We start from the raw sequence: 15,300 nt of genomic DNA, 5'->3' as shown, positions 1-15,300 counted from the left end.
CGAGGATCCAATTAGAACAATCATGTTCTTGGGATCATGGAGCCATACATAACTGTAGTCTTGATTGTCTGTATATGTTGATCAGCGATATATGTATATGTCGTGTATCATATGACTAATTGATCGACCGATCATAATTATTTGATTTAAATCACAAGTGATTTAGGTCATATACTGAAACATTGTTAGTTAAATAAATAGATTATTAATACTATTTATACTTTGTTTGAATCTTGTCATCTAATGTTATAACTTTAAGATCCGAAGGAGTATATATCTCTCAGACTGAGGTTGTAGCAGAACTTCCATTAGGGCAACGACGTTGGTGGTACATATGTCGTCAACCCTCTTAAAGTGACGGTGGAAACTCTAAGCACGAAGCAAGACGTGGCTTATAATCGCTAGGATCCTAAGCATGTTGTACTCCAAGTCCAAGCTGAATAAGTGATAAATTGGTGTTAATGTGGTTTTCAATTAGTATAGTAAGACTTTTGATCAAAAATTGTGAAAATTTTAACATATATATTTTACATGTTTGCCATAAATTTATCTAGATGTCATGTTAGTATGAGTTGTCTTCTTAATAATCGCATGTTAAGCTCATACTGTTTTGGTATAAAATACCCAATCAATTTAAGTTGTAATATAACATAACGAGAAAAGTTAATGTATAAATTAAATTAGTGTGTAAAATGTGTGAATCAAGTAGTTAATTGTATATACAAGTAGTGTAATTACACTACACTATAATTACACTATGTTGTATATATAATTACATTACTTGATTCTCACATATATCACGTTACTTTAATTTGTATTTGATCTAATCCCTAATACCACTATATATTATTAAAGTTCATATAAATAAATGTGTTAATATGGTCAACCCACAAACAGCTAAACGTATTCGCATGCAGTGTTGTAGAAATCGTTAGTCGCTAGTCAAACGATGAGGAGGAGGCTAGCGATTAGTCAAGATTAATCAGATTGGACTTCAATGTATAATTTTCAGTTTTATACACATTTTTTATGTAATTTTCAGTTTTATATATACACATTTACATTTTGGCTGGAAATTGGCCGGAATCTTATTGGAAACCAATGAATTTGACCGGAATCTCGTCTAAAACTGCAAAGTTTAGCCGGAACCTCGTCACAACACGCCAAATAAGTCTGATTAATCGCGATTTTAGTCGAATTCTACTATTGACCGATTAATTGTCCAGTCAGCCCAAAATTAATTAATAAGGTGAAAACTAACGATTAATCAGGAATTAATCAGCGCCTAATCAAGATTTTTGCAACACTCGACACAAACCCCCCGACGAGAACTCTTTTAACTCAAACCCACAAACCCTTTCGTTTAAGCGTAAACCTGTTTAAACTAAACTCAAACCGACAAATTTTATATTATGTTCGCGTGACGTTAGAAATTTCGATATAAAAAGAGCTAAACAACCCGACCCGTCAACCCGAATTTTCGATATAAAAAGAGTTAAATAACCCGACCCGTCAACCCGAATGATCTAAAACCGACCCGTGTGGTGGCTGTGCATATAGACGACATAAAAATCTTACCACTTAAATCTTCAATCATCATCTTCATTCACCCACTTCTCATTGTTTTAATAATAATAATAATAATAATAATAATAATAATAATAATAATAATAATAATAATAATAATAATAATAATATCATCTGCGTTTGATTCCTGCTGTTTGATTACTACTACTAGTACTCAGTAAGCTTCTTATACTCTTCATGTATCACTTTACTAATTTCAGTTTTAATTGTTTATTAATTTAATTTAATTTAATTCATTATAAGATGATTTTATAGTATGCAATTGAGATGGGTTTGATGTGATTCATCAAATTCAGTGTGATAATCTGATTATTCAGATCCTTAAAGATTCATAAAGTTATAATCTTTATCTAATTTGTTAAACTGCTTATTCTTGATCTGGATTCGAAGGTTCGGTTCGAATTCAGTTGTGTAATATTCGAGTTCGGGTCATTTCAGTAATTGAATACAAAGTTATGATTTTTATTCGAATTCGAGTTTAAATAATACATTTTGTTTTTATTATATATACACATATATTTGTAAAAAGAAAACTGTTTATTCATGATATGGATTCGAATCGAATTTGAATTCAAAGGTTCGGTTCGAATTAGTTGTGTAATATTCGAGTTTGGGTCGATTCGAGTTTAGTAATCGATTACAAATTTTGATTTTTTATTCGAATTCGAGTTTAAATGATACATTTTGTTTTTATTATTATACACACACACATATTTATAAAAGAAAATTATAGAAGCTTTTTAGTTTTAAATTATTGTGGTTGTTAATTTATATTTTGTTGATTGCTATGAACATATGTAATTGGATGCTACCACTTTAAAATAATTTTGTTCCGTTTTATTTATTTATTTATTTGTTTATTTATTTATTTATAATTTGTGTCTAATTTTAATTCATCACAAGATGTTTGTACAATTGCTTATTAAACAGCTTTTGAGTGTTTGGATGAAAAAAGCTGTTTAAATAAGCAATCCCAATCTGCTTATGTATATATGCGTATGTTCGGGTGAAATACGTGGTTTTCTTATTTCGAACAGAGTGATCTTGGTGGGATCAAAATTAAAAGCTTACCATTAAGTACGGCTGTAAACGAGCCGAGCAGAGCAGAGCCAGGCTGTACAAACCGAGCCAAGCCGGCTCGGCTCGGCTCGTTTATCTTAGCAAGCTGAAATGTTGAGCTCGGGCTCGACTCATAAAAAGATTGAGCAAGCTCGTTTATTTTTTAAATAATTAAATTTTATATTTTTACACATATTGGTATTGTATAACGAAAAAAAATAATCTTTTTTAACATACACATAATGCATAACTAATAAACTTCACAATTCATAATATGCATACACACACACACACACATATATACATATAGACTTGGGCTTTAGTTTACGAGCCGATTTCAAGCAAGCAGCGAGAGTTTTGAAAGTCCTACCATTAGGTTTAAATAAGCTGAAAAGTTGTTTAAATAAGCAATCCCAAACACTCTCTAAGATACATAAAGCATCGAAATTTATATAACGTTTCATGTCCCACGTTTGATGATGTCTTACATTGAATTTTTCTGCATGCTTTGCTACCACTGAATGCAATCAAGTTTTCTTGGTTTGTAATATTAAGCCTATAATATTTAACAAATATATTTTGTTTATCACAGGTTTGATTAAATCTTGATAACTTGGTTATTATCCACATGGCATTGCCTGCAGACCATAAAGCACACATCATTGATGGAAAACTAATCGCACAAACAATCCGTTCTGAAATCGCCTCTGAAGTCAGGGTCTTGGTTGAGAAATATGGCAAGGTATTTTACCATAACTCTGTGTTGTAGGGGTGAGCAAGAAACCGAAAAAACCGATAAATCCAAACCGAGAAAACCGAACCGAAACAAAATCCGACGGTTTGGTTTTATGTTTTTGTAAAAACCGAACAAATGGTTCGGTTTTGGTTTTGCATATAAAAAAAACCGAAAAAACCGAACCGAATTGCTAAATTTTTGTTTTTTTTTTATATTTTATATTAAGTAATTTATATGAATTTAATAAATATGTAACTTCAATATTTTTGATCAAATGTATAATAGTCTATTATTTTACAATTAACAAAATTATTTATACCTAAATTCATTATTTTTTGCCAACTTATTTTTCGGCCTAAAATTTTCAAGCTCAAATGGTAAAAACCGAAACCGAAAAAACCGTAACCGAAAGGTTTCAAAAACTCCAAAAACCGAAATTTTGGTTTTCGATTTGGTTTTAGCCAAAAACCGCACCACGCACACCCCTACCGTGTTGACAAAGTCAAAAAAGTAAAAAAAATTATAAATCAATTATTTTGTATATTTGTTTCAGGCACCTGGACTTGCTGTAGTAATCGTTGGAACTAGAAAAGATTCTCAAAGCTACGTTGGGATGAAGAGGAAAGCGTGTGCCGAGGTTGGTATTAAGTCAATTGACATTGACCTTCCGGAAGAAGTGCCCGAAGCCGAGTTGATAGCAAAAGTTCATGAGTTAAATGCAGATCCCAGTGTACATGGTCAGTGAAACACACAGTATGCAAACAGCTTTAGCCTTTAGTTAATAAAGTTGTTAAATGATTTTGATTAATATATGATGTATGCAGGCATATTGGTTCAACTGCCTTTGCCAAAACATATAAATGAAGAAAAAGTATTAACTGAAATCAGCCTTGAAAAGGATGTTGATGGCTTTCATCCTCTCAACATTGGAAAACTTGCTATGAAAGGCCGAGATCCGCTCTTTCTTCCCTGCACCCCAAAGGTATTACATATATACATACATATATGTGTGTGTGTGTGTGTGTGTGTCGTATCGTTATAAGTTCTTAAATGCACGATTATAATTTCTTTTTTTACTCTTTTTAGCATAACCGTTCTTTATATATATATATATAGGAACAGATTCAAGAGGGAACTCAAAAAAAGTGGGAACTGGGGAACTCTTCATTTTACATGTAAAAAAATACTAAAAAATTTCATTTTTTTATGTAAAAAACATTTTTTACATAATCTTTTTAGAGCTTTCTATATATAAACACATGTAGAAGCCATTTCCAATTTTTTTTTTTATTTTTAATTTTCAGTTAAAAAACGGTAAAAAAATTTTTTTTATTAAATTACTTTTTTTATTGGAATGTCTTCTACATGTATTTATAAACAAAAAGTCCAAAAAATTTTATGTTAAAACTAATTTTTTACATGTGAAATCGAGATTTATATTATTTTTACATGTAAAATGAAGAGTTCCCCACTTTTTTTGAGTTCCCACTTGAACCTGCCCCTATATATATATATATATATATTCCTTCTTCATCATCATCATCATCATCGTACTCAGTATATCCCACCAATAGCAAAGCTATAGTAGGGTCTGAGGAGGGTAAGATGTAGACAGCCTTACCTCTACCCCATAAGGATAGAGAGGCTGCTTCCGGTGAGACCCCCGGCTCGATAGTAGTTTTGCATCAAGCCTTGGACATAAGGCACATAGCACTCAATCATCGGGACACCGGCTGATCGGTGCATGTACCCTTGTCTTTCGGCTATCAACGCCACTACATGATGCCTGATTAACCGTCCGTCACTTTTAACGTTATTTTCACGAGATTAGTAAAATAACGTCAAAATTAGTGCAATTTCACTTTTGCCCACCCGAGGGTTCACACATATATACATCATATGTGCGCACCGCAAGCAGGGCTATATATATATATATTCCTTCAAGTTCTTAAATAGTTTAACAGTAATGGACCTCATCCTATATATATATGTATATTTTTATTATATTCTTAAGCTTACCATTTATCCTTTGTTGTTTTATCTTTATTAGAGGTGATAAATTGACCGGGTTGCAATGGAAAATATTGGTGTGGGTCGGAATGGGTTGACTTGACCACTCTTTTGTCAAAAAGTTTTAATTTTCGCAGAAAAACGTTAACTCTCAAAATTGGTTACAAGATTTGTCTTCTTAGTAATAATCTAGCTTCATGAGTAAAATGATTTTAAGAGCAATTTGAGCGCCTTTTGACCCGGTCAACCCTTTGATTTTCGCTTCTTTTATATGACCCGTTAAGGATAAGACGTATAAACCGAATATAAAAAATTATACTTTGGAATTCTTTCAACAGGGATGCATTGAGCTTTTGAAACGCACTGGCATTACCATAAAGGGAAAGCGAGCGGTGGTTGTTGGTCGAAGTAACATTGTTGGGTTACCGGTTTCATTGCTGCTACTGAAAGAAGACGCTACAGTTACTGTAGTTCACTCGCGTACACCGGACCCACAAAGTATTATTTGTGAGGCTGATATTGTCATTGCTGCAGCAGGACAAGCTATGATGGTAAGCGTTGTTTGCTGTTCATAAATATTTAAATTTGGCGACGGTTTTGGCCCGTTTACGTGTTAATGGGACGATTTGGGCTGTGATCCATCTTTAACGGGCCAGACGGGCTAGCTAACGGATTTAACTAAAAAATGAGACGGGCCAAAGTCAAAGTCATTCAAAGTGTACTCAAATCCTTAAAACTTTCTAAACCGCTTTATGTAAAAAGGTTGGATTAATAGATTATCTTTGCAGTAATATAGTTTTCGTAGTCATATTCATGTTCTATCTGTTCGATTAACTTACGATAGGTTGAACTCGAGCTTGGCTCGTTTCGGCCCATTTTAGTTATAACTTTATATATAACATAGTATGTATTATTTTGTTATTTTTATCGTAATATTGCATATGATAACAATTATTGTACAAATATACATTTAATATATTAAACACTAGTTATACAAACAATAAGCTCGTTTAGGCTCTCAGGCCAGTTTAAGCTTTTTATAAGTGAAGCTCGAGCTCGGGCTAGTTTGTTAAACAAGGTTCTTTTCACGCTCAAGCTCGTTTGAACCAAGCTCGATACGAGCTTTTAACAAACAGATCTCAAGTAGCTCACAAACGGCTTGACTCGTTTACACCCCTAGATTTGACCCGTTAGTGTTTACCCAAATATTTCTTTACACAAAACATGTTTCACAAATAAATTATTATACAAATATACATTTAATATATAAATTACAAGTTATAAGTGAAGCTCGAGCTCGGGCTAGTTTGTTAAACAACCTTCTTTTCATGCTCAAGCTCGTTTGAACTCGGCTCGATACAAGCTTTTAGCAAGCCGATCTCAAGTAGATCATGAGCAGCTCGACTCGTTTACACCCATAATTTTGACCCGCTACCCAAATATTTCTTTGCACAGACATGTTTCACAAATAATAATTCTTTTTTCATGCCCGAGTGCTCCGAGCTCACCCAACTCCCTAGTCGTCCGCCTTAGGTTCGCCTATCCTAGGGGTGCAAACGAGCAGAGCCACTCGCGAGCTACTCGAGATCGGATTCACTTATCGAGCTCGAGCCGGCTCGTGAGCCTAAACAAGTCTGTCATTTATATAACTTTTTTAATATATATATTTAATAATCATTAATTAATATATAAAATATTATAAAAAATAACTAAATATATTTTACACATAAAATTATAATTGGAAAAATATACAAAATAATTTTAAAAAATATATAAAAGTTAATTAATAAATAGTAAACGAGCTGAGCTCGAGCTTGAAAATCTACTCACAAGCCAAGCTCGAGCTTTGAAAATACAGCTCGAAACAAGCCGAGCTCGTTTGCACCCCTAGCCTAACCTAGCGACTTTTGCAACCTGGGTCATATCTACTTTTTTATTATAATAACATATTTTTCTTTTGTATTTTTTTGATTTTTTTTTATTTTTTTTACAGATAAAAGGTAGTTGGATTAAACCTGGTGCAGCAGTTATAGATGTGGGAACAAATGCAGTTGATGACTCCACTAGAAAATCAGGTTACAGGCTGGTGGGTGACGTGGACTTTAACGAAGCATGTAAAGTGGCTGGATGTGTTACACCTGTACCAGGTGGTGTGGGACCCATGACAGTTGCAATGCTGTTAAAAAACACCTTGGATGGTGCTAAACGTGTGATTGGTCACTAAATTATTAATATTAATATTAATTTTCTGTTACCAGATAGTTTGAGTATCAACAAATGTAACATTTTCTTTTTTTGAGGTTGTTTGGCTTTGGTTTTTTGATTGTATTATGAATATTGTTTATTTTTATTTTTTTTTTCAATTTTCAAGAATGTGTTTTATGAATATTAACGGGTCATATTCCATTTGCGGTCTCTTGTGTTCGCTAGGCCAAGTTTAGACCTGACTCGTTAAATTCGGGTTTCATGTGTATTTATATGAAGTGATTGCATGCTCTTTTCAATAGTTGTTAGTATGTCACTTGTTGGAAAAAAGTTTTAGAAAGTGTTGTATATTCTTTTTAACCGCATTTAAAATTTAATCGTGTGAAAATGATTTTTTACCGCATTTAAAATTGTCTTGATAATTTTGAATTTCTAACAACAGTTTCTAAAACCGTGTTTGATACCCGATTGAATATAGATGTTAGGTTTCTGACATACCCGTTACTTATAATATTTTAAGATAATTAGAACTATAAAAACTTGAAATATAGAAAATTAGTATATATTATTCTATAACGCAGAGATGGTTGCGGTTTTTTTTTCTCATCCGAATATGAGATGGAAGCTAGGTGGAGTTGAGAGGGAAGAGAAAGTGTCTATTGTACGTCTAGAAATTCATACGTGAGCGGACAAGAGTTGTGAGGTATATAGGAGAGGGAACGAGAAGAGAGGCCATGATTCGGGGAGGTCTATATTCCTCCATCATTGATTGCAGGTGCTCTTACATGTATTGTTCGGATAAGCTAGTATGCATGTTTTAGGTAACCGAGTCAGATATCATCTAACACCATACATGTTCCACACCATTAAAATATACAAAAATTCGAAAACATGTATGTCATACGTCATGAAATTTCGAGTTTCATGTTTTCCTGTGAGATTCAACTAATTCATCATCCATCCCTAGTTTTACAAAAATGTTCCAAAAGCCTGACCGGATCAACCTATCAGACTAGTTTTACTATATAACCAGTCTAGTTAAGTATTTTTGAACCGTCTAAATTATCAGCGAGACCGGTTAAACCAACACACCAGATCTACTATAGTTTAAGTTGGATTCACTAAAATCTACTTAACGGTTGTTAACATTATAAAAACATATGTTAAGCATTATTGCAGCAACAAACATAACATTGTCCGGTTACTTCATACGAGGTGACTCAATGGCAAAAAGTAAGGATGTCAATCGTGTCGGGTAGGCGTGTTGACGGATTAATGGGTTTCGGGTTGGCAGGTTAGCGTGTTGAGATTCTTCAACCCTAACCCAACCCATATTTTTATTCGTGTCGGGTCGTGTCGACACATTTAAATTCGTGTCGTGTTTAGGTTGTGTTTCGGGTCAACCCATTTCATATACGAATATGAGTAATATCTATTGACTTGATAATAAACTAAACAATTAATTACTTTTATTCATATAAAACTTGTTAATAATTTGTGATAAATCTAATTGTTTTTGTGTATTTATCTCTCATTCTCAACTAACAAACATATGTTCAGATATTTAGCTCAAGATAAGAGCAAACGAATGAGATAACAAGAAAATATACAAGTTAGAACTAATACAATGAAATTATTAGAAGTAAAAAGTAGATATAAGTAGTGTAAAAACAAAATATTTTACTTTTAAAAGATAATTGATATATGAAAAATTAATAGACTAAATATTTAACTTTGAAATTTAAAACACCTTATCTCTAAAATAAAAATATTAACTTACCTAAAATTTTTAAACGGGTTAACAGGTCAACCCACTTTCTAACGGGTCTAGTTCGGGTAGACTTGTTTTTTAAACGTGTCGGTTTCGGGTTGACCTGTTCAAGAAAACGGGTCGTGTCAGCCGACCCAAAACTTATATTTTTTCGTGTCGGGGTTTCGGGTCGTGTCAAGAATTGACACCCCTAGCAAAAAGCCACCGTTATCTGGCCAGGTACGAATATTGGTACGTGTTTTTATTGATTTTTGGTACGAGTAAAATCGGGTACATGTACGGATACATCATACATGTACTGTCCCACGCTCATCCCTATCTGGCCTAACCCAACTGTATGGAGCCCTTAAACGCCTCCAAAATATCTTAAATTCCCAAGAAAACCAAATTTTAAAAACTTTAATAAAACAATATACTTTTATATATATACAAAAAATTTGTATATAAAACTAATAAATAAAAAATAATTCGAGCAAAACGAACCAAACCAAACCGAGCGAGGCTTTGCTCGTGCTTGGATTGTTTTTAAACTGAACCGAGCCGAACGGCTCACTTCCAAACCGAGCCTAAATCGAACGAGCATTTTTCGAGTAATTTTCAAGCGAACGACAAACAGTTTGGACAGCCCTAAATCCAAATACCATCGAAACCGAACCGGAGATCACAAATATTACTTAACATTTTACCTTAACAATACAAAACAAGTTACAAAGACAGAACTCAATGAGTGGATAAACTAACGGTTGTGTACTTGTGTTCCATGAAACCACTTCTTCATCAATGGATGCCATAAATCCTGTTCTCCGGTACCACCACCACCACCACCACCACCACCGTTGCTACATCTTCACCACCGGAAAACAACCACTGTTATTACTCCACAGGAAACCCACTTTCAATTCCACCAAAAAACTCATCTTTTCACCAATTTACTGCTCACCTTCGCCGTTGCCGGAAGTTGGTACCGAGACAGCAGAATCTTGTGTTAATTTGGGCCTCAGTCTCTTCTCTAAAGGACGGGTACTACGTTAATTAGTATATTCATATTCATATTTATTTAAATTTGAACTCCCATGTGTAAACTGTAATCATCATTAAATACCTTAATTTTTGGCAATGTTAGGATATTAATAACTAGCTTTTGAACCCGTCGGGATTTGTCAAATGACCGAAATTTAGGTATTTATTCATACGTGATTTAGGGATTTACTTTTGAATTTATAAATCAATTTTAATATTATCACACACACTTCAAATGCTACATATTTAAACTTTACATTTTCCTAAGAGTAAAATAATGTTTTAAGATGACAAAAAATTAATTATTGGTACCTAAAGATATTAAACATGTTTTATATGATCAATACGAATGTAAGTTAAATAGTTTTACAAATTTTAAGATTATAACTATTGTATTTATTCAACAAAAATTCAAGTACACACATAATCAAATATCTATTATAAACATAGGTCACTAATTATTATACGATAATGATTCGTAAATCATTATTTAACTAATTTAATAATTCACTGTTTGATTTTAAACTTATTATAGATATTCAATAGTTTATATATTTTTATTTTTTTAAAAATCATGGTCAAATTTTTTATATCTAATAGTAAAATTAGATGTAACGGGTTTAGGGTTTAGTTATTGTAATTAAATTACATTAAATACCTTTTTCTCATATTGGTTACAACTAATTAATGGGTCATACCAATAAAACCCATAACCCATGGATAGCATGGATTAAGTAGAGTGGAGATTAGAAAATATGAGAAAAAATAATAAGATTGAATATGGTTAGGACACATCATCATTATTATTTTTGTTTATTAGTATAGGTAGATTTTGAGATTGTATCTGGGAATGGCTTCTGAATGTCAATTTCTTTAAAAAGAAAATAATAATAATAAGAACTGGATTGGTTGACTAGGCTCGTTTGAATTACAAGAGCTGGAGGTCAAGCTTGGTTCGGTTCGAGCTAAGCTTAAGCTCGGATCGTGAGTTGTTTTTCAGCTCGGTTCATTTGATAATAATTAATTACTTAATTTGTATACATTTTTAATTAGTTTTATATATGTTAAGAACAACCAAACAAGCCTAATCTCGGCTCATGAGTCGTTTTATATCATTTTGGTGTTATAGAAATAGTAGTATGTCTGTAGAATTGAAACCAGCACTTGTTTTTATTATTATTATTATTATTATTATTATTATTATTATTATCTAGACACTTTTACAAATAGTCCTTAAATTTTCTAACAAGTTTATTTTTTAATTTTGATGAAATGAGCAATATTATGCATGCTCATGATATATATAAAATTTTCAGGTCAAAGATGCGCTCGTGCAGTTCGAAACAGCACTCACCTTGAATCCGAATCCTGTCGAGGCGCAAGCTGCTCTTTATAACAAAGCATGTTGTCATGCATATAGGTAATCAAAATCAGATAATCAGTTGATGTTAAGTTGTTAACATATTAACATTTATCTCAATAATGAGTTTTTAATAACCAACTTCTTACCAGCTTCTTCATTTCTGATTATTTTGACCCTAAATAAATAAAAATCGAATCGGTTTATTACTTATATATGCATTTTTTTTGTATGAATAATCTGATTAAATTTTATTTTTTTTATTAATTTGGAGGAAGAGGGGAGGGCAAGAAAGCTGCTGACTGTCTTCGAACCGCTCTTAAAGAATATAATTTAAAATTCGGGACGATTTTAAACGACCCCGATTTGGCCTCCTTCAGAGCATTACCTGAATTTAAAGAGCTACAAGAAGAGGTTTTTCATCTTTCTTTACTTATAACAATTCTTAAGGAGTGTTTGGATATGAGTTTTAAAATTAGTCATTGCACTTTAAATTTTAAAACATCAAAATAAGATTATCAGATAATGAGTTGCTTAAACACGCATCCAAACGCCCCCTTATGTTAAATTTCAATTTTTTGTAGAGTTAATTACATAGATGTTCCTTGTGGTTCGGGCAAGAAAACAAGTCTCGGTACTAACTTTGAAAAGTTGCATGTTTGGGGTTCCTGGTTTTTATTTTGTAACGAGTTTGGGTATTAACACGAACTTCCATTAACTTTTCTGTTAAGTCTAGATGAAATATCCAAAATACCCTTGAACGTTAAAAATAAAAAGTTAATTTATATATAACACAAACCGAGCTACATCTGGATAATGGGTAAGCGAGCAACAAGCTGCGCCGATATCCCCTTTTGAATCGCAAAGCCTATTCTACTAAATATAAATCCTTGGTTCCTCGGGCTCAGCGAGTCATTGTGGACCACCTTCTGCACCCCGCTCCAAGAAGCGAACCGCCTCGGGAGCTAGGGATCCAAAAGTGTCGAAGGCAAATGGAATGAACACGTGCTGATCTCCAAACACGCTGCCTCATGCTTAGCAACCTTCCTAGATTCCGCTCTCAAAAACGCCTGTCTCGGTACGAAGCCACTGTCTCTCAGCCCCACCAACGGGGACACCCCAGTGAGGTCAATACACGCATTACCCCCTGCCCAGCCCAAACACAAGAACATCCGCAGGACGCAGGGTAGATCTTCCCTCTCGCGGATCAGTCAAAAAGTTAACAGGTAGTTAAAAAAAATATCTAATTATCCCAAGTATGGGCCGGGTAGTTAAATTTTTTATTTTTTGTTTTTTAATGTTCAAGGGTATTTTGGTCATTTTATCTAGACTTAACAAAAAAGTTAACAGAAGTTGGTGTTAACACCCAAACTTGTTACAAGATTAAAACCAGAAACCCGAAACATGCAACTTTTCAAAGTTAATAACGAAACCTGTTACTTTGCCCACACCACAAGGATCGTCTGTCATCTGTGTAATTAACTCATTTTCGTATGAAACAGTAACTAGTCATGTTAACTTTTTATTATGTAAATTAAAGATTTGTTAAACTATTTTACAGGCAAGGTTAGGTGGTGAAGATGTAGGCTATGGTTTCAGAAGAGATCTTAAGTTAATAAGTGAAGTTCAAGCACCGTTTCGTGGGGTCCGAAAGTTCTTTTATGTGGCGTTTACAGCAGCTGCTGGAATATCTTTGTTTTTCACTATACCTCGATTGTTTCTTGCTATAAAAGGTGGTGACGGGGCACCCGATATCTTGGCAACTACTCAAAATCTTGCCATTAATGTTGGAGGTAAAACGTTGTACAAGTTTAAAACGGGTCGGGTCGTTTGGTGACAGGTTGAAATGGGTCAGGTTGGGTTGACTCGAACCACTTTTCCTCATTTATATACTCTCTCGGTCCATAAATTAATGTGCACGTATTAATTTCGTTTGTCCCAAAATAATGGTCCATTTTAAACTTTTAAGTTATATTACTTAATTACCCTTACCATTATATCAATCAAGTTTTCTAATTTAATTGGCATCTTAAACGTAATAAGGGTAAAATGGTCATTTTGTTGATTAAAATTGGCATTGCATGTACTTAGATAAATTTGTGCTTATTCTTGTTTGTGGACAATTATTTTGAGATTGGGGTGGGGTAGGGTGGGGTGGGGGGGGGGGGGTTATTAGTGCATTAATGATGATTACGAAAACGGGAAAATTCCATATATACCCTTCTAAGTATTTTAATATCATTGTATTGTTTGCAGGCATTGTAGCTTTTGTGGCATTATATATTTGGGATAACAAGAAAGAGGAAGAACAACTTGCTCAAATTTCTAGAAATGAAACATTATCAAGATTGCCGCTACGCCTATCAACTAATCGGGTGGTCGAACTTGTGCAGTTAAGAGAGACTGCAAGACCTGTAAGTGTTAAAATTTTATCACTGCTGAGATCATTTTAAATTCGTATTGCGGTTTCAAGAAAAATAGGCAATTTCAAATATGATATATATCCACTTAAGTTCAAAGTTTCACATATTTATCCCTTAAAGTAATGATTATGATTATTCGTAGTCACATAACCACTTTCAAAACGCACATCCATACACCCCCTAAATAGGGGTGTGCATGGGTCGGTTTTGGGCTCAAACCGAACCAAAACCAAAAATCTGGTTTTTGGGCTTTTAAAAACCGCTTGGTTTCTTCTTTTTTTGTTAGGTTTTTTTGTTTTACAACGGGTTCGGTTCGATTTGATTTTTTCAGTTTTATCATTTGGGCTTGAAAAAACCGAGCCTAAAAAAAGGCCCAAATAATGAATTTGGCTTTAAACTCTGGTCTTGATTTTTTCTGTTAATGATTAATAGCTTATTAAACATTTGGATCTAAACCGAACCAAAAAAATTTGGTTTTATAAAAAAAACATAAAACCAAACCTCGATTTTATATTATGTTTGGTTATTTTGGTTCGGTTCGGTTTGGTGCACACTTAAACCATATGATAAGATAATTGCAGTCAGAATAAATGATGTTACGAATACATTTTTGATGTGAAGGTTATATTGGCTGGAAAAAAAGAGACGGTTTCGTTGGCCATACAAAAAGCAGAGAGGTTTAGAGCAGACCTCTTAGACCGAGGTGTAATATTGGTTCCCGTAATATGGGGCGAAAAGGATTCACTCATTGAGAAAAGAGGTTTCGGTGGTCCAAAAAAAGCAGCTGCATCTCTTCCTTCTGTAGGGGTAATACTGTAATTTACTTGGGGATATAAGTTTACCAACTTTATTAGAGGTGGCACGTGAGTCATCAGTCAAAATGGGTTTGGGTCAAAACGGGTTATTTTTTGTCCGGGTCAAAATGGGTCGGGTTGGAACATCTTTGTCCACTTTCTTGATTTTTTTTTTTGTAAAATTGGAAAATTATTATTATTATTATCATTATTATTATTATTATTATTATTATTATTATTATTATTAATACATAATAGAGTGAATAGGCGACTTTTGGCCCATTTTATTGTCAGCTACTTCATTTATTATACTTAGCGCGTTGTCAAGGAAATAC

At 33.4% G+C, this 15,300-nt stretch overlaps 2 protein-coding genes across 2 annotated transcripts; both read left to right on the top strand.

Annotated features, from left to right (window-relative positions):
• Window positions 1-3,238: 3,238 nt before the first annotated feature.
• Window positions 3,239-7,898, top strand: LOC143599979 (bifunctional protein FolD 2-like). The gene is made up of 5 exons (XM_077077794.1): window positions 3,239-3,388; window positions 3,936-4,119; window positions 4,207-4,364; window positions 5,731-5,943; window positions 7,386-7,898. The coding sequence occupies exons 1-5, from the start codon at window positions 3,275-3,277 to the stop codon at window positions 7,614-7,616; spliced, it is 900 nt and encodes a 299-aa protein (XP_076933909.1). The 5' UTR covers window positions 3,239-3,274; the 3' UTR covers window positions 7,617-7,898.
• A 2,250-nt stretch (window positions 7,899-10,148) lies between these two features.
• On the top strand, window positions 10,149-15,043 carry LOC143599978 (protein LOW PSII ACCUMULATION 1, chloroplastic-like). Its single transcript, XM_077077793.1, has 6 exons — window positions 10,149-10,388; window positions 11,705-11,808; window positions 12,027-12,162; window positions 13,310-13,541; window positions 14,005-14,162; window positions 14,793-15,043. Exons 1-6 carry the CDS (start codon window positions 10,149-10,151, stop codon window positions 14,988-14,990), a joined length of 1,068 nt encoding a protein of 355 aa, XP_076933908.1. The 3' UTR covers window positions 14,991-15,043.
• The last annotated feature ends 257 nt before the right edge of the window (window positions 15,044-15,300 follow it).

Source organism: Bidens hawaiensis, unplaced genomic scaffold (genome assembly GCF_021521415.1).
Source record: "Bidens hawaiensis isolate Kalapana, Puna unplaced genomic scaffold, B.hawaiensis_p1.1 tig00053159_1, whole genome shotgun sequence".
Classification (NCBI taxonomy): Eukaryota; Viridiplantae; Streptophyta; class Magnoliopsida; order Asterales; family Asteraceae; genus Bidens; species Bidens hawaiensis.
Note: the sequence above shows the minus strand (reverse complement) of the source record. Positions and strands in the feature narration are given on the sequence as shown.